This window comes from Prionailurus bengalensis, chromosome X (genome assembly GCF_016509475.1).
Source record: "Prionailurus bengalensis isolate Pbe53 chromosome X, Fcat_Pben_1.1_paternal_pri, whole genome shotgun sequence".
NCBI lineage: Eukaryota > Metazoa > Chordata > Mammalia > Carnivora > Felidae > Prionailurus > Prionailurus bengalensis.
Genome location: NC_057361.1, coordinates 108419343 through 108438392, shown reverse-complemented (window position 1 = coordinate 108438392; position 19050 = coordinate 108419343). Strand labels below are relative to the sequence as shown.

The following is a 19050-nucleotide window of genomic DNA, read 5'->3' as shown; positions in this document are numbered from 1 at the left end:
TAACTGTTTAATGGGGACAGGGTTTCATTTTGGAGTGATGAAAATGTTTTAGGACTAGACAGTGGTGGTGGTTTTATAACACCGTGATTGTACCAAATGCCACTGAATTATCCCTTTAAAATTGTTAATTTCATGTTATGTGAATTTCACCTCAATATAAATAAATACATACATACATAAATAGATAGCAAGGAAAAAATGTGGAGACATATCAACCAAAAAAACAAAATGCAAAAAAAAAGATGTTTATAAAAAAATTTTTTAAAGGAGGGTGGGGTGCAGAGGGAGCGGGCTGGTGTTAGGAATCAATATCACATTCACATCAAGCTGTCCGAACCTAGTTAAACCACACTTCTCTATTCTATGGCTATACCTGCCAACTGGATAGGTCACCTAAACATCTAGCACAAAGACCAGAATTCTAGAATTGCCTGATATTTCCCTTTTCCTGGCAATTTTGTCATAAATTGGGGTCATAAATTCAAGGGCCATGTTTATGAAACCAAATTTAGGATACCTCCTCCAGTAGGTAACGAGCATATTCCCAGGAACAATGGATTTCACTTAAAAATCCAGGATATTTGGCTGTTAAAACTACAGCTGTCTATGACTCTAATACTCAAGGGATTAAAAGAATTCAGCCTCAGAGATTTTACTTGTAGTAATAGTAAAAGCATAACTGAATATGATTGCATTTTAAAGGCCTAGTTCATTTGCAATTCTACCAGGCAGTCATGGGCTGCAGTTTCAGTGATGCCTGCGGTCACTGGGGTTAGAGGACTCCCGGTCCCGGGAGTGTCGGGCCCTTTTATGCCTGTGAGATTTATCTCGGCTCCTACTTCTACTTCTCTGACTATGTCCCTCAGAACGTCCATTGTGCCGGCCGGAATGTGTGTCTGAGCTTCGACATCTATCTCTATCCCTGTTCTTTTCTTCTCTTTCTTCCCTCCTGGTTGAGGACCTATGTTCATGCTTAGCCTTCTCCTTCTTCGGCTCCCTCTCTCTGTCTTCTGCTCCACTGCGGCAGATGGTCCTGACCTCAGGAGAGCTGGGATAGTGCCTCCGCACCTCTCTGGACTCTGACTTCTGACCCCTCTCTGAGTTCTTGCTGCTGTGCTTGTTAGAGCCAGGGTCATCCTTTTCCATTATCGCCTTGCTTCTGGGTGATGAAGAGGAGGCTGGCTGCTCTCCCTGTACCTCCCGGTCAGTCTTCTCTTTGTCTTTCTTTCTTCTCTTTTTTTCCTTTTTGTCTGGAGGAAAAAAGGGGCACAACCAATAAGGAAAGGAAGATGGAGGAGAGGGAGGGTATAAGCAAAAGGAAAGCACCATGGGCAGCACTGTGTGTGAAGCAGTCATAATCTATACTTCCAGAAAGTGTCTCTGAGAAGCCAAGTTGGATGTCTGTCAGCCTTGATATGTCAAGATGCTGTATAAGGCAGTTCTCACCCTTAATTACCTTTCTAAAAACCCTAACTACAAATACACTCACATTCTGAGGTACTAGAGGATTAGGACTTTAATGTATGAATTTTAGGAGACAGAACTCAGCCCATAATATTTGTCTTCCACTGATACCTCTCCTTTCCCAATTAAAGCAAGGTTTCCCAAACACCTTTCCCCTTCACACTTAAGAACTGATTATCAACTCTCAGTGAACACTAGGAAGAATAAACACTTAGACTACCCAGAATCTTCTCTCGGAACTTAACGCTTTACCTTTTTTGTGTTTTTTTGTGGGTTTGTCATCTTCAGAACCCTCAGATGAACTCTCTGAGGGGGTAAAAGCCCCACAGCCCTTCTCCTGGAGTTCTTTGGTCATATCATCCATTTCTTCTGAGTCCTTAGGAGCCCGATAGTTAGACACATGATCCACTCGGATAGTTCTTCCTTTGATCTAAGACAGACAGGCAATGCTTCAGCAAAGATGGCCCTCCTATCAAACTATTTGAACCCAGCTGCAGAAAGCCATGGTTTGAACCACACCCCTTACCTTCCTGCTAATTCTATTTCTGGGGAAATCACTAAAGCAGACCTGTCCAACTGGTGTGTAACAGCACATACACCCAGATTATAACTTGCTCAGCACTTGGGGCATCCAGGTAGGGCCAGGGGCAGCTGGAGTTCCTGAGGCAGTCATACTAGACAGCCTTGTCACTTTACTCCAGTGTACCACACAATAACCTTCATGTTCTACACTTGCATTAAGTGAAAAAAGCCTGGCTGGTACTGTCCAAAGCACAAGCAGCAGGGGAAACTGTGAGAATTCACATGCACAATTACCCTCAATCTGTAACATTAATTTACAGTAAAACATACCATGGTCTGGCAGCTAGAAAGAATTCCTGAAATCAAGTGCAATGCTACAGCTGTTTTCTTGATACAGCAAGTAAGATGAGGCCAAGGCAGACCAACAGTTGGGAAGGGGGAAGGAATCTTTTTTCTTCAGCCCTCATACCTTGCTCTACCCTCACCATAGTGGAACAACTGGCTCACACTGATACTTTTGTTGTCAATCACAACTCTCTGGGTGAACAACAAAAAATTAACCCCTCACTTAAAAACATTCGGGCAGATACAGACTTATTCTATAGGCAAAACAATCCAAAATTTGAAAAGTCTGGCTTTTATTGTTCCCACACAAGAGCAGATTTTTATTCTTACCTTTAAGTCTGAGTAGCTTCTGTCATCTATCCTATTCCCCTTTTCAAAAACATTTTTGAAAACCTCCCTTTCATGGTGACTCCATTTGACTGCTGACCCTTATAAATCAAGCCTAGAACCTTATTCCATCCTGTCCTATAGTCTCCAGATGCTCCATACTGGTGCAATCAGTGACAAACTCTCCAAGTCAAAAGTCACCCCCCCAACCTATGACAATGTTCATCCAACTGCTAAATAAGCATAGGAATTGGGTGGAGCATAGATAAACCTGACTTGTCCCATTACTTTCTCTCAGCCCCAGGGTGAACTGAGAGGAAACAGAGGAGAAAAAACTTCAGAAGGAGTGATTTTTGTAGAATTTGTCATCAGACTTTAACTAGAGAATTTCCAGGGCCCAGTAATGCTAAGTGACTGGAGACATATGACAGACATACAAAGCCATGTCTCAGAGCATGAAGCCATGACACAGCCCCAAATCCCCTGACAGAGGATAGCATGAAAGAGCAATATTTGAGAGTCTCTTTGCTGCCCAATACGTCAGAGGTGAGAGTGGGGTGTGAGGATGGAAAGGTGAGAAACAAGAGGCTTGGTTTGGGGCATGGTGCATGGTACCCATGCTCCTGGGAAGATGAACATGAGGAAAAGGAACAATTGTTAGTAGGGTCATAAGCCAAAGAAATCATTTCCTGGGATCACTTCCTGGTCAGTATGTCCCCACACCTCTGCAACCCTCTCACACACCCAGCTGATCAGTACTGTCCTTGAACCTGTGGCGATCAGGTGGGAAATTAAACCAAACCCCTACATACAGGAAAAGTCCAGCCAAATCCTGCTTAGTGAACACACTCACCTTGATCCCATTAAAATTGTCAACAGCAAGAACTGTGCTCCTCTGGTCTTCATAGCAGAGGAAACAGAATCCTTTGGATTTCCCAGTCTTCTTGTCCCGCACCAGATTAATGTTAACAATCTCCCCATATCTATTTATTTTATAAAAGAGTAAGACACTATTGATTTAAAATGCAAAAACTTTCAACTGAATGACAAAACAAAATTCAAATAATATAGTCTGTACAGGAGACATATCTAGAACAAGATGACACAAAAGTTAAAAATAAAAATTAGATGATATAGCATGAACACTCAATTAAAAAATGGGTGGTAATATTAAGACTGAAGATGAATTCAAGGCCAAAAAAATATTTAAATAGGACTAAAAGAGCTCTTTTACACTGAAAAAGATCCTAATATATTACAAAGATATATCATGAAACTTTATGTATAAATTAACAAATCAAAAATTTTAATTAAGAAAACTATGAGAAATACAAAGAAAAACTAATAACAAAAGTTATGAGAGATTTTAACATACCACTTTAAGTTTATAACATATAATGTTGACAAAATTAAGGTCAGAGAAATATCAATATATAATTATGTAATACAAATAAACATAATTAATAATATAACAATTATAATGTTAAATATTAATGTCAAACTAGTGGATATATAGATACATTTAAATCTCACAAAAAGAGGACAATTTCTTCTAAAGAGTCTAAAATTGACTATAACCTCCAAAAACCTCAATAACCTCCAAAAACAGAACAGACCATGTCCTCCAATCACAATGTTATACAGCCGAAAATAATATTTTAAATAAAAAAATACCCTAGAGGCGCCTGGGTGGCTCAGTCAGTTAAGCATCCGACTTTGGCTCGGGTCATGATCTCGCAGTACATGAGTTCAAGCCCCGTGTTGGGCTCTGTGCTGACAGCTCAGAGCCTGGAGCCTGCTTCAGATTCTGTGTCTCCCTCTCTCTCGGCCCCTCCCCCACTCTGCTCTGTCTCTCTCTGTCTCTCAAAAATGAATAAATGTTAACTAATGTTAACTAAATGTTAACCCTATTAACTAAAACTTGAAACCTACTCTCTTAGCTAACAACTGGATCAAAGCAAAAGTGAAACAAAATGAAGAAAAACATCAATGGCAGAGTACTTCAAAAAAAAAAAATGAGAAGCATATATACCAAAACTTACAGGATAGGGCAAAAACCATACTCAGGAAAATCTGTAACCTTAAAGAGTTTTACGTCAAAAAGACAGAATGAATATAAAAGAAAACAAACATAAGGAAAGCAGATGGGAATTAATACAGATAAAAGCAGAAATTAATTAAATAGAAACTAGAAAATTCTACATTATTCCTTGTACAAAGTTAAATTCCAGCTAAGTTAAAGATTCCTAAGTTAAAAAGTAAAGTCGTAAAAATAAAATAGGAATTGGGCGCCTGGGTGGCTCAGTCAGTTAAGGGTCCGACTTCAGCTCAGGTCATGATTTTACAGTTCATGAGTTTGAGCCCTGCATCAGGCTCTCTGCTGTCAGCACAGAGCCCACTTCGGATCCTCTGCCCCACCTCTCTGCCCCTCCCCAGCTTGTGTTCTCTCTCTCTCTCTCTCAAAATAAATAAATAAACTTATTTTAAAAATAGCTATTGATTGATACTTAGTAACATGATCATATACATACATCCCAGCCAGGTATGTAGCATCTTACCAAATAGAAAATACAGGCTACTCGTCCAATGTTTACTTTATGCCACTTTGCTTTTACAAAAGACCTATATTAGTACCTGTTTTCACTAAGAAATCTGAAGAGGATTTTTGCTTTTATGAAATGGTAATTGCTTTTCCACCTTATGCCATTTCAGCTTAGAAAAAGCTTTTACAGAACACTACCTTCGGCTAGCAGGGGAAACCTGTACCTGGGCCAATTCAACTGAGGCCAGGAACTATTTAACACTATTTAACATTGTAGGTATTGGACAATGCAATTACACAGGAGAAAACATGTAAAAAATGAAAAAGTAGTAACACTATCTCTGAAGATTATATAGGATAGTCTGTATAGAAAACCCAAGAGAAACAATGAAAAAAACAGTGTAACAATTCAGTAATAGGATACAAAGTTAAAAAAATAAATCACTCTCTTACATACAAACAATCAGTTAGAAGACATAATTAAAGATAAACCCCATTTTTAGTAGTAACAAAAAGATAAAATACTTAAAAATAAACTTAACAAGCAATGCACAAAGTCTATATAAAGAAAACTTTTAAAAACTGAAACACCACACAGATTTGAACAAATATGAAGACATCCCTTGTTTTTGGATAGGATGACTCAACATCATAAAGACAGCAACATCTTCCCCAAGTTAATACTTAAATTTAATGTAGTATAAGTTGTGTTTTATTTAGCTGAAGAAGTTGATTCTAATGTTCTCATGGGAAAATGAACATGTAAAAATAGATGGAAAAACTTCAAAAAAGAACAAGGAGAGGGAGCAACTCTCCTAGATTTTAAACACACTGAAAACTTCTATGATTGATTAGTGTGGTACTGGCATGTGAAGAGACAGACCAACAAAAGAGAACAGAAAGCCAATAAAGAGGGATGCCTCGGTCCCTCAGTCAGTTAAGCATCTGACTCTTGATTTCAGCTCAGGTCAGTCAGGAGATCAAGCCCTGCTCAGTGGGGAGCCTGCTTGGGGTTCTCTCTCTCCTTCTCTGCCCCTCCCCTACTTATGCATGCATTCTCTCTCTCTCTCTCCCTCTCCCGCTCCCTCTCTCCCTCCCTCTCTCTCTCTCAAAATAAATAAACTTTATAAAAACATTTAAAAAAAAGAAAGCCAATAAAGAGACTCAAGTATATATGGTAAAGTAACATGGTAAAGGTAACATCTTAATTTGCTTGGGAAAATATGGACTTTTTTATAAATGTGGGAACTGAACAACCATTGAAAAAAACATGAAAGTGAATCTGTACCTCACACTATCAGAATAACCCTAAATGGATCAGACTTCAATGCATAAAACTGAAACTATACAAGTACTAGAAGAGAATACAGATGGGTGGAGTGGAGAGAAATACTGTCTAATTGTGACTCAAAATCCAGAATCAATAAAAAAAAGACTGATAAATTTGATCATATAAAACACTAGAGCATGAGACTATAAAGGGACAGCACAAAGGAGTTTTTGGGGTGATGGAATTGTTCTTTATCCTAATTGTGGGGTAACTACACAAATCTATACACGCATTAAAGCTCACAGGACTGTACACCCCCTAAAAAGTCAATTTTACCACATGATAATTTAAATACACGAATGAATAAAAATTTTTTTTAATTCTGCATAGCAAAAAAAAAAAAATCACAAAGTCAAAAGACAAATGACAAATTAGGAGAAAATATTTACAATTTATACCACAGATAAAGGACCAGAAAGTAATTGCTTTTCCTATTCTGTAAAGAATCTTAGCAGGACAACTGGTAAAGCTGAATAAAGCCTATGGATTAGGCTTAATACAATACTATTGTATCAGTGTTAACTTCTTGAATTGATCACCATACCGAGGTTAAACAAGAGAATGCCCTTGTTTGGGGGAAAATACACATTGAAGAATTTAGGGATAAATGGGCACCATGTCTGTCACTGACGCTCAAATTATTCAGAAAAAAAATAATAGGTATACATAGGGAGAAATAATGACAAGGCAAATGTGGTAAAATGTTAACATTTAAGAAAAAGGGAAATAGGTATTCCTTATATTACTTTATAACTTTCATAATTTAAGTCTGAGATTATTTCAACATAAAAAGTAAAAGAAAAAATATAGGAACTCATTTAAACGGACTCCTATAGACCAAACTGGTACAATTTGTGCATCAAGATATAATGATGATGGCAATGTAGTAGAACACATCAAATTAAGTACAATAAGCCCACAGTAACACAGTACATGACAAAATGTTATAACAAAGAGTTAACATCAATTAAGAGCTTTTGTAAAATCACTAAGAAAATGAGGAACACACCAACAGCAAAAAACAAGCAAGGGATATGAATAGACACTTAAAAAATAATAATGGCATGTAAATCTATGAAAAGATTACATCAACCTCACTGATGAATAAAGGCAAAATAAAATAATAATGAGAAGCCATACAACAAATATTTTTTAAAATTACCACGGTTGATTAGCATTCACAAAAATGGGCATTCTAGTGAGAGTAGAAATCGGTACAACCTTTCAAAGAGCAATTTGATCATATTTATAAAACATCTTAAAAACGCTAACATATTGATCCAGTAATTTCACTACGGAAGGTATGAATCCATACAGAGATGTATATACTACCATGTATGCTGCAATACAATTTATAATGGCAAAATATTAGAAATAATGCCCAACATTAAATAAAAAATAAATACACCAAAATGTTGTTTTTCCTTAAAGTACATTCTATTTCCTTCTTTATGCTTTTCCTTTTTGCCAAATGATTATGCATTATAATGATTATACATTACCTTGATAATCAGAAAACAAAACATTTTTTGAAAACCACTGTTATCAATGGCAACAGCAATCTTCATGGAGAGCAATGTGTGTAGCCAGAATTGAGAATTAGAATAAACAAACACTAGCTGATCATCACTCAATGCAAATAAGACAAGAACAGCCCCTAAATGGAGGGCTGGACCAGGCAGAGGTATCCTAAGGGGTGGAAGCTGCACCTGCTGCGAACTTACAGCTGCCCAGAATTTGGAGGAAGCAGCCTGTGTCCCTCTCAGGGCACTCTGCCAGTGTGGGATGCCAAGGCCCTCTACCACGGCCTTCTTCTGTGTACTGCCCAATTTCCTTCACATGGCCCTCTGTCCCAAATGCTGCCCAACCACTCATCCAGGGTCTCCTTCCTATGGGATGGTCTAATCATCTACTGCCATGGTAATGTCTCTGCCATGGTGTGCTGGCTGTGTTTGCTTGCCCAAACCCTTTTGCCACTGTCTTCTGCCTATTCATGCAGCTTCCCTGCAACAGTCCTCTGCCCTCAGGGCCCCTCTGGCCCTACAGACTGTCTAACCACTCTGTGTCACTCTGGGTTGTGCCCAGTCCCTCTCCTACCAGCTGTCACTACCAGTGCGAGCTGCCAAATCGCTCTCCCACCCCAGTACTGCTGCTTTCATCTCATAGCTGAATGAAGAGTATAAGGTTCACCTACTCATTCTTGTTCCTCACCAGCCTGTAATTCTCAGCTTCTGGATAAAGAGATTGGCTCTGCTCACTAACCTCATGCTCATCTAGAAACAAAGAAAACAAACTGCTACCTAAACCTTTTGCTTTTTTTCCCCACTCCTCTGTGCTTTGCCCTAATCCTACAACACCACACAGGTGTGTGCCAGAAGGGCCCTGGGACCATGGGTTACCCTTATTTTGTAGGAGTCCAAGGAGCTCCACATAGTAGCTTCTTGTGAGTTCCACTCTGTTTGCGTGTAGGCCGAGGCTGGACAAGCCTCAGTGAAAGAGCAGTAAAAATAGACCATAATCCCTAAGATGGCTTCCTAAATTATCCAACTTCTTGGATTTTGCATATTGGGAGACTTCTATAACCATGTCCTGGGGCTGATCTAGACTAGAGCAGATGCTCTAGCCTTCCCCATGCAGGGAGACCAATCAGCCTAGAATTAAAATAAATGGATTTTATGATGCCACAAAATGCTTTATGGTAGCACACTCTGATGACCCAGAAGTCAGGAAATGAAAAAGACTTACTGTGAGAACACACAAATGATGTCCCCTTCAGTGAGTTCATAAGGAAGTCCTCCTAGAAGAAAAAAAACACATTTCAATTCCACAAACATTTACCAAGTGTATATTACATACCATGCACTAGGCCTGGCACTGGGGGTGCAAAGAAGAGTAAGCCACAGGGCCTGCCCTCAAAGAATTCCGTCTGGGGCCCCTGGGTGGCTCAGTCGGTTAGGCATCCGACTGTGGCTCAGGTCATGATCTCATGGTTAGTGAGTTCAAACCCTGCATCAGGCTCTGCTGTCAGCACAGAGCCTGCTTTGGATCCTCTGTCTCCCTCTCTCTCTCTCTCTCAAAAATAAATAACCCTTCAAAAAAAGAAAAAAGAACTCACAGTCTGATGATATGATAGAAGCATATATAAGGTGCAGCAGTAGGGCAGGAAAAGGAGTGATTAACTTTGACTGAAAGGTTGTGTGTCAGCACTAACCAAATACTCCTCACACCCAAAAGCTTATGGACAAAGCAGATAGTTTCCAACATAAAACTCTACTTCCACAAACATATCTTGAACTCACCTGTTCTTTTACCTGCAAATTTACAACTAAGTTCCAAAATCAGTTTAAGTTACAAAATTTTAACCCCACCTCACATAGACTAAGGATTATAAAGACAACTGTTGAGCATTCCATAGGAAAGAAATTCCTCTGCAAATCATTCCTTCCTCATCTGTAAAATGGGAATATTAGTACTTACCCCACAGAACTGTTGTGAGAATTAAATAAAACAATGGATATAAAATGCTTAGCACAGTATCTGGTGCAATAACCCCTTTGAACAAACTGTCACATTACTGGATGTGACACAAAGTGAACGCAGAGATGATCATATGGCCATGGAGAGAAGGCAGGAGCTAATTAGATGAGGAGAATTAATTCTGAGGGAAGGGGAAAGAGGGGCTAGCAGTAATACAGGATTGTGGCTAAGACCATGAGTTCCAGAATCCCACAGTTCTGGTTGCTCCACATACTAGCTATGTGACCTTAAGTCCATTAACTTCTCTGCACCTCAGTTTCCTCAGCTGTGTAATGGGAGAGGGGACACGGTATGGTAACAACTGTCTCTGACAAACCAAGTGGCAAGACTCTTACCACAGTGAATGGCAAAGGGTAACTATCGTGGGCACTGATTTGGCAGGGGGAGCAACTAGAAATGGGGGAGAGAGAGATATGAAAAAAGGATTTAAGGGGCAGACAGCAGAAGGAAATAAGTGTGATGAATGCTGGGAAGAATGAAAGGCGGGAATGCTGAAATATTAAAAAGCAGGCCAGGACAGAATGACGAGTAGTGCGGGAGAAAGATGTGGACCTCACCCAGGAAGATCCAGGCGCTGTCCTTGTACTCGGAGTGCCAGGACACCTTATCTGCCACCCCAAGCTGGACCTCACGCTCATTCAGCTCGTTGATCAGCTTCACTTTAGTTAAAGGGCTGCAGAGACAGGCGGACGTTAAGTGCGGCCTGGCCAGATGTAAGGGAGAGCAAAACTAGGGGGGTAATTTTTCAGTCTCCGCGCCTCTCCCGACCCTCGGCCCGGCAGACGCTCTACCACCCCAGCCCTGGTGGGCCACCTCCCGCGGCCGGTCCCTACTTCCCCAAAGATAAGCTGAGGCCTTACTTCATCTCCGCGGGTCCACGCTCAGCAGCTAGACATTGACTTCCGGGCGAGCCTGCAACGCGCATGCGCAGCCCTGACGCCTCGCGCCCATTGGATTCCGCGGTGCTCGCCCCGCGCCGGAAGGCTGGACAGCGCCAGGGCGTAGCGCTTGCGCACTAGCGTGGAAAAGGACTTACCTTGCTCCGTAGGTTTCGCGGTACCGGAGGATTTTTGTCTAGTCCGTCGCTTCCTCCCTATGTGAAATGGGGCGTGAATGTGAGCCGGGTTTATTGCCGGACTCTCAGCTCCTGGACGACGCCTCACACTGATTGGGCTACCTATAAATGCTGAATAAAGACTGGAAAAGGTGCCTGTTATGGCAACTTTAGTCTCAGCCTTTGCTCTCAGTGCAAATCCCTACTCGGGCTTCCACTCCCAGCTAATCTTAGCTCACACACACATACACCCATCAAAGCATCTCTGTCCAGGAATTACAACAGAAAAGTGAAGAAGATATGCGAAAGGATAAACCTTTTTTTCTTCCTCAAATCCAAATGCATAGGCAATTGACCAGCGTGTCTCTATAAGCTGAATTGAATACCCAGATTTGTGTGAAAGCTGCTATCCTCACCCTTTTCCAGTCTCGCTGCTACTTGAGCAGGAGGCAGAAATAGTTAAAAAGCTAATAAGTTAGCAGATGCTAGTTTGTGTGCTAAGCAATTTACATGTATTGGCCCTCCATTCTCACAACTACTCCATAAAGCCTATAGATAAAATTACCCTCTTCATTTTATAGAGGGAGAAACTGAGATTCAAAGGAGTTAACTAGTTGTTTCAAAGGAGGTACTCTGCCTCTACTTATCAGGTCCGGTTGATTTAATCCGTCCTTACTGAGCATCTATGTTTGTCCTGTACAGCAAATCTGTAGACAGAAATGTTAAGTTTAGGTTCTCTTCCCTCAGGAGCTAATAATATCATTGAGGAGACAAGATATATTTGCCTGGTAGATTTCACTCCAGAATAACTAGGAACCCATAGAAGAGATGGTGGCAGACAATGTGTGATTTAAGCCATATTGAAGTTCTGAATCCATCTTGCACGTGTCTACATCAATGGCTGTGAGAACATGCATGGTTTAGAAGTGAAGTTCCAGAGCTGTGTAGTTCTCTGCATAGGCCTAACTCAGAGCCCCAGAAGTTAGGCACTTCAGAAAAGTACTTTGATGATAATGATGATGATGACGATGATGACGACAACTATAACTTCAATGACTCACCATGTACCCAATGTCCTGACAAAAAGCAAAAGGGAGACTACCCACCAATGACAGTTTCTCTTCATTCATTCTGTTTGTGTCCCTCCCCCACTCCAACCCAGCTATTCATTAGCTTTGTAGAATTATCTTGGCAGTGAAAACTAAACAGTGACAGATTGCATACAGGTTTTATCTGCTCCTGGGAATCTTAAGTTGCTTAGTTGTAGGGTTGAAGTAGCCACTGCAAAGTGATAAACCAGCATGTAGCATTATCTGGCTGGATTCTTCAAGCAACTGTGAAATGAAAGAAATGGGGCTACACCTGGGTCTTGGACATCAGGGTTCAAAAGGAAGCTGAAGCAAAAGAGGAGATAAAGACCAACCAAAGGGAAGGACAATTCAGTTGGAGGAGGACATGAGAAGACTGCTACTATCAAGCTAGTGGGTTCAGCAGAGATATTCTGAACCTGGGAGAACTGAAAAACATCCCAGTTTGCCTGGGACATCCCCATTGATGTGCTTCCAATTGGTAGGAATTGGTAGGTGAGACGATGTCTAGAGATTTCCACAAGTCTGGGTGGAAAGGGAATGAGGATCCAGAGGACCCTATGATCTGAGGGTCTGAGAAGAGAACCAGGGTTTGCTATTCAAGGTGGCTATTAGTGATCTCCACCAGTAACATCCATTTAGCACCCACTGTATGGAAAGCTCACGTCTAGGCTCTATGGGCAATACTGAGTAATGCATACGCAGTCCTTACATTCAAGCCAAGGCTGAAAAATATGTCCAGCCAAATTCATCTCTTCACTTCCCACCACACCACATCCCAAAACAGCTTTCCCTCCTAACTTCCTAATTTCAAGAAATGTTATCAACATTTGCCTGGTTGCCCAGGTACAAAAACAGGGGTTTTATATTTCAGTCTTCCCTATTCTTCACCCAAAGATATCTATCCAATCACCAAGTCCAATAACTGCACTACTGCAGTGTCTATAAATTGCATCTCATCCAGTCACGGTTCTGTTTCATTATCGCATGGCTCCTAGTTCTTTCAGTACTTGTATAAGTGCCTCAGCCCCTATTCTCCAGTCTTTTCTCCCACTGCTCCCCAACACAAAGCCTCAATTTCAGCCAGCTTTCACTTCTATCCATTCCCTCAGGGGTTCCTTTCATTATCCAGCCTAGACGCCCTGCTGGGAGACCCCTATACCCCTGGGCCACTCCTCTCTCTCTCTCTCTCTCTGAAACCCACCTGAGCTCTCAACTCCCATCAGGGCATCTCTCAAGTAGGAAACCTTTCCTGACCTCACTAGTCCACAGTGATGGTTCCCACTTCTGAACTCTGCAGCATATCACAACTCTTTTATGTTATCTCCCCAGGAAGGCTGTCAGATCCTGGAAAATACAGGCTCTTCCTTTCTAAGCCCTCAGCACCTCAAACCTTGAACACTTTTCTGCACATATAGCAAGCAACCAATACAACTGCTGGTTAATGAAGTTGCAAACACACAGAGATATGGTTACCTTTAGGGAAACAGATGAGGATAGGAGAGAGGATTTTATTTTCCCTATGTTTCTTTCTATACTGTTAGAATTGTCTTCCCTTTATCCAGAGATCACTTACATTTTTTTATTGCCATGTTATCTTGGCAGAGAGATCGTGACCTTTATTTTCTCACTTTTGTCTTTTGTTCATTTATTCAACAAATATTTATTGAGCAACTACTATATGCTAGACACTGTTCTAGGTGCGAGGGTTATAACAGTAAACAAGGCAAGGAGAGTTCTTGTCTTCATGGAGTTTACATTCTTGTTGGGGAAGAAGGCAAATAAACATATAAACATACACCCAATGTTGAGAAGTGCTATGAAGGGTAAGGGGACAGAGAGTTACAAAGTGTTGCTATTTTAAAAGGGTGATGTGTCAAAGAAGGCCTCCCTGATAAAATGACACGGAGGCAGAGACCTGCAAGAAGATGAGGAGCAAGTCATGAAACATCTGGGGGAAGAGTATTCAGGGAGAGTGAACATTAAGTGCCAAGGTCCTGAGACAGGAATGTGTTTGAGAAACAATAAGGAGGCCAGAGTAGCTGGAGAGGAGCAGGCAAGGAAGAGAATAACATATTTTTGTTTATTTAACAAAATCTGATTTAGTACCCACCACATACCAGGTACTGTTCTAGGTACCTTACATACATTAACTCATTTACTTCTCACAACAATCCTATGTGGTAGATACTATTATCCCCATTTTGCAGATGATGAAACTGGGGCACAGAGAGGTTAAGTCACTTGCCCTATGTCACACAGCTGGCCAGTGGTAGAGCCAGGATTTAGATCCAGGTAGTATGGCTCCAATGTCTGCCCCCTTAGCCAACATGCATAGGATAAGTGGGGGTGAGGGGAACAGATCAGGCAGGGACATGTTGGGTAGCAACTTTAGATTTTACTCAGTGTGAGGTGAGAAGCCAACAAAGGATTTTAGTCTGGCTTACATTTTAGCAGGATCACCTTGGCTGCAAACTGTGGGGTTGAGGAGAGTGCCTAGGATAGAGTCAAGGAGACTAGGAAGCTTTGCAATAATTCAGGCAGGAGATGATGGTGGTTTGCCCCAGGGAGATAGCAAGGGAGAGGGTGTCCCATGCTGATATTTTTTTAACAAAAAAATCTTTTATTATTTTTTTTTAATGTTTACTTATTTTTGAGAGAGAGAGACACAGAGTGCAAGACACACACAGAGTGCAAGTTGAGAAGGGGCAGAGAGACTCAGAATCCGAAGCAGGTTCCAGGGCCTGAGCTGTCTGCCCAGAGCCTGATGTGGGGCTCAAACTCACAAACCGTGAGATCATGACCTGAGCTGAACTCAGACACTTAACCAACTGAGCCACCCAGGCGCCCCAGAGAAAATACTTTTAAAAAGTAAAGAACATACATGACACCAATGTAAAGGCATATTCTATGTTTATGAGTGCTGGGATGCTGGGCTAGATGCTGGGGATACTACAGTAAACAAGACCATAAGACCCAGTCCCTGCTCCTGAATAGCTCAAAATGTTGCCAGATATTTACATTTATGAATAAATATAATACAAAGGGATGAGGGTCAAAATGAAGGTATGAATGAAATGTCACTGGAACAAGTTGAGGAATCAATTAATTCTGACTACCAGGGATCAAAGGGAGCTGGGATTGGAAAAGAGATTGTCAGGGAAAGCTATGGTGAGGCAGAGGACAGTTGAGCTGCACCTTGAAGGCAGTCACCATGAAGATGGAAGACGGGATGGATGCCAGGCAGAGAGAGCATTTCAAGCAGAAGAATCACAAGAGACAAATACATCAAAGTGTGAAAAGTGTACGGTGTGACCAGGAGATGGGATGGGGCAGGGCATCCCATGAAGATGGAAGGTTTCAGGCCATTTTATGAAAGGCCTTGCAGATGCAGCCAAGAAGGTCAGATTCCAGCCTGCAGGCAATGAGAAATGATCATATGGCTTAATCAGTCAGTCATTCAACCAAAGAACAAGCCAGCCACTAGTTGAGGACCTGCCATATGCAAACACTGTATTAGGTGCTGAGAATACAAAAGGTAACATGTTAAGTCTAGAGAGAAAAATATATGTCAGGAAAAAATACAATGCAAGTATTGTCCCTTGACCCTGGGGATAAAATGGTCAATTTTATTTAAGATCACCTTGGAACAAGTATGGAAGATGGATTAAAGGCATGCAAGTCTTGATTCTGGGGGACCAGTTGGCTGTGATGGAAAGAACAAAAGTCAACAGATTTCAGTGGCACATGTTGACTAAAGTAGACATGGGCGGTGAGGAAACATCTCAGGATGGCACTTAGGTTTCTGGTGAGAGACTAGATGAGTAATGACTAGTCTCTACAGTAAGAAAGGCAGGGAGGAAGGCTGGTTTGGGAGAAAACTGATGAATTCATACGGCAAACTGTTGAATCTAAAGTATCCAAAGGAGACCAAGGAGGAGAAGGATGGCTGAAGGTGAAGCAGCAGGATTCCAGAAGATAGTGAAAGGTGACCAATGTTGTCAAACACCACAGGAAAGTTCTCTAGGCAGAAGGACCTTTAAGCTTTCAGTGTTTTGCCCATTTATTTCAATTGGTCCAAATCAATGTCACTATCAAGAAAGTTGACTTGAGAGGACCCAAAAATCCAACGGCATGCCATCCTGTATTTACCTGCTCCAACACTGGAGACTTAGGGGCAATGCTGCCTGATGGAAGCAAAACAGAAGCCTGAGAGCGTGGATACAGGCCACACTTCCATGAGTTAAAGAAAGCTGTTAAATATATTTATTTAAGGGGTCTGTTCCTTAATTATAGGTTGCCTGGAGGAATAGAGAATAAGAAATGATGTGTTGTGTTAACAGGAGCTCTTACCATCTCTTCCAAGGATATTAACCTGAATCCATACGTGGGCTCCAGGGAGTCTATAAGGACCCTGTGTTTGCTTGTATGATGTGTATGTAACATGAACATGTGCATTTTTAAAGAGATGGTCCATAGCTTCCAACAGGTTCCAAAATAGTTCTATGGTTCAGAAAACAACAGCTAAAGACTACTGCACTAGAGTGTCTAAGGATTATCTATGAATACTGTCATCCACAGATAATTCAGAGCAGTTTACAAAGCTGAGAAGCTGTTGCAGGAGAACTGGCATGAGTTATGTGCATCAGATATTGATACATTGGAAGCACAACCGCACCCTCCACTGGCTCCCCCCAGGCTCAGCACAACTGCTCGCTCTCAGCAGTCTGACTCTCAGGTATAATCTTGAGGAGCTACATAGAGAATCCCAAACTCTGGAGGAAGAGGAGGACAAATCACTTTCAGGGGTGAGTATGCCTTCTAGAAGGTACATGACAGATGTCGTTTTATCACCTGCTCATTGTTGTTCAGCTTTTCTCCAGTGCCCAGGCCAAAGCAGATTTCCAAACCTCGAGCAGCACAAATTTTAGAAGTGGCTAAGGTTTCTTTTTTTTTTAATTTTTAATGTTTATTTATTTTTGAGAGAGAAAGAGACCGAGCACAAGCAGGGGAGGGGCAGAGAGACAGGGAGACACAGACTCTGAAGCAGGCTCCAGGCTCTGAGCTGTCAGCACAGAGCCTGATGTGGGGCTCGACCTCACGAACTGTGAAACCATGACCTGCACCAAAGTCAGACGCTCAACCGACTGAGCCACCAGGTGCCCCTAGAAGAGGCTAAGGTTTCTGATGAGCTGACTTTAAAAGCAGAATCCAGTTTCAGGGCATGAAGGGGGAGAATGAAGAAGAAATTGCTAGGGCATTAGATAGCTCTGATCCAAGCAGAGCCCACCTGTGATCATGAATCACATTTACTCTAAATTCATGATGTTAAGTCCCCTTCGGTATATAGGTCTAAGGAGCATGCATGCAGAATCGAACTGAATGGGATCATCAGACCAGGTGCGATGAGTAGAGGTGGGCCAATTGAACTGGGGCTGAATGGAAAAGAATTTTTGAGGGATGTCAGGAGCCTGCCTAGAGCAGGAGTTCCTAAAAGGCCATCACATTTGCACTTAAGCAGGTCAATCTCCAAGCCAATGACTAAGTGCCCTACCCTCGAGTCTCCAAAATACTCCTTGCATTATCAGCCTTTACCCTCCTGTCAGTCATTCTCATAATTTCTGGAGTGTTCTGTTGCCAATCCTTATCATAAAATGACATATTGAGACAAAGGGGAAGAAGCCAGTTAGCAGGAGAGCCTGGTGAAACACTGATCCAGAGAGTAGGAGACAATCTGCATATTAGGGAAAGGAGTAGGTGGCCATGGGGCAGAGAAGCCAGACAACTGAGACACATTATCATAAGGACTAGAATAGATGGGTGATCAGAAAGACAAACTGAGAAGCAAGCAAAGCCCTCAGAGACGAAACACAGGGCAGGTCTGCCTTGGCTCAAGGCCCAGTGCCATTGCATGTAGGAGGGCTGCATTCTTGTGCACGGTGGACGCTGGCATCCATCATGAGGCTGGGCATGAGTTTTCAAAGCCATAGGATGATGCCACACAGCTTTCACTGCCTCTGGTCAGCAACTTTTTTCTGTAACAACATTATAGTTTTGGAGAGACCAGGTGGCATCGTTATGTGAATGCAGACTCTGAGACTTGGCAGACCTGGGTTCAAATCCGAGTTCTACCGTCTGCTGGCTGTGGAACTCTGGGCAATTTAATTAGCCTGAATTAACTTCTGATAATATCACCTCACAGGCATATTGTGAGGATTAAATGAGATCATGCATTGTCAAGTGTGTGTGATAAGAAAGACTTTCAATGAAAAAAGAAATGTGAATTGAATGTATATTTTCTCCCCTCACCCCACCCCCATTGCACAAGCCATGGGAATTAAGCAAAAGTATTTGTGCCTTATTACCCAATTCCTAATCTTCAGGGCAGGGAAGGATTTCCATGCACTGGTCCCAACAATATGAATACATAAAAGGAGGAAGAAATTTCTGAGCCCTGGGTGGCAAATGAAAACGTCTTTGTACTCACCACGCTCCTCTGGCCTGCATGAAGGCATAACTAAGATGCAACACAATCAGAGCAACCTGCGTGTGCCTAGAAGGATCTTTCTTCCTTTTAAAGATCCTTCCTATTTATATGGAAAACAGGAGCAAAGCCTTTCCAAGGATTGCTTTCTCCCTGAAGAGTGTCTGCCCTCTGCTGGGCTTCATGGCCATTGGCATTTGGCATCGCAGAGCAAGCTGCTCTTTCCTGGGTAAGTAGAAACCTTTGTAGTATTACAACCAAATGTCTCTTGGGCAGCAGGCACTGCCAAGCAGCAATATAAACAGGACCCAGTGTTTTAATTGCCTCCTCATATTAACCCTTTAGTTCAATGTATTA

The 19050-nt window shown here is 41.8% G+C and overlaps 1 protein-coding gene across 1 annotated transcript; it reads right to left on the bottom strand.

Moving 5' to 3' along the window:
• Positions 1-229: 229 nt before the first annotated feature.
• Positions 230-11040, bottom strand: RBMX2 (RNA binding motif protein X-linked 2). Its single transcript, XM_043571653.1, has 6 exons — positions 10928-11040; positions 10625-10740; positions 9276-9327; positions 3512-3641; positions 1717-1894; positions 230-1250 (listed from the first exon to the last, which is right to left on the bottom strand). Exons 1-6 carry the CDS (start codon positions 10990-10992, stop codon positions 748-750), a joined length of 1044 nt encoding a protein of 347 aa, XP_043427588.1. The 5' UTR covers positions 10993-11040; the 3' UTR covers positions 230-747.
• Positions 11041-19050: the final 8010 nt, after the last annotated feature.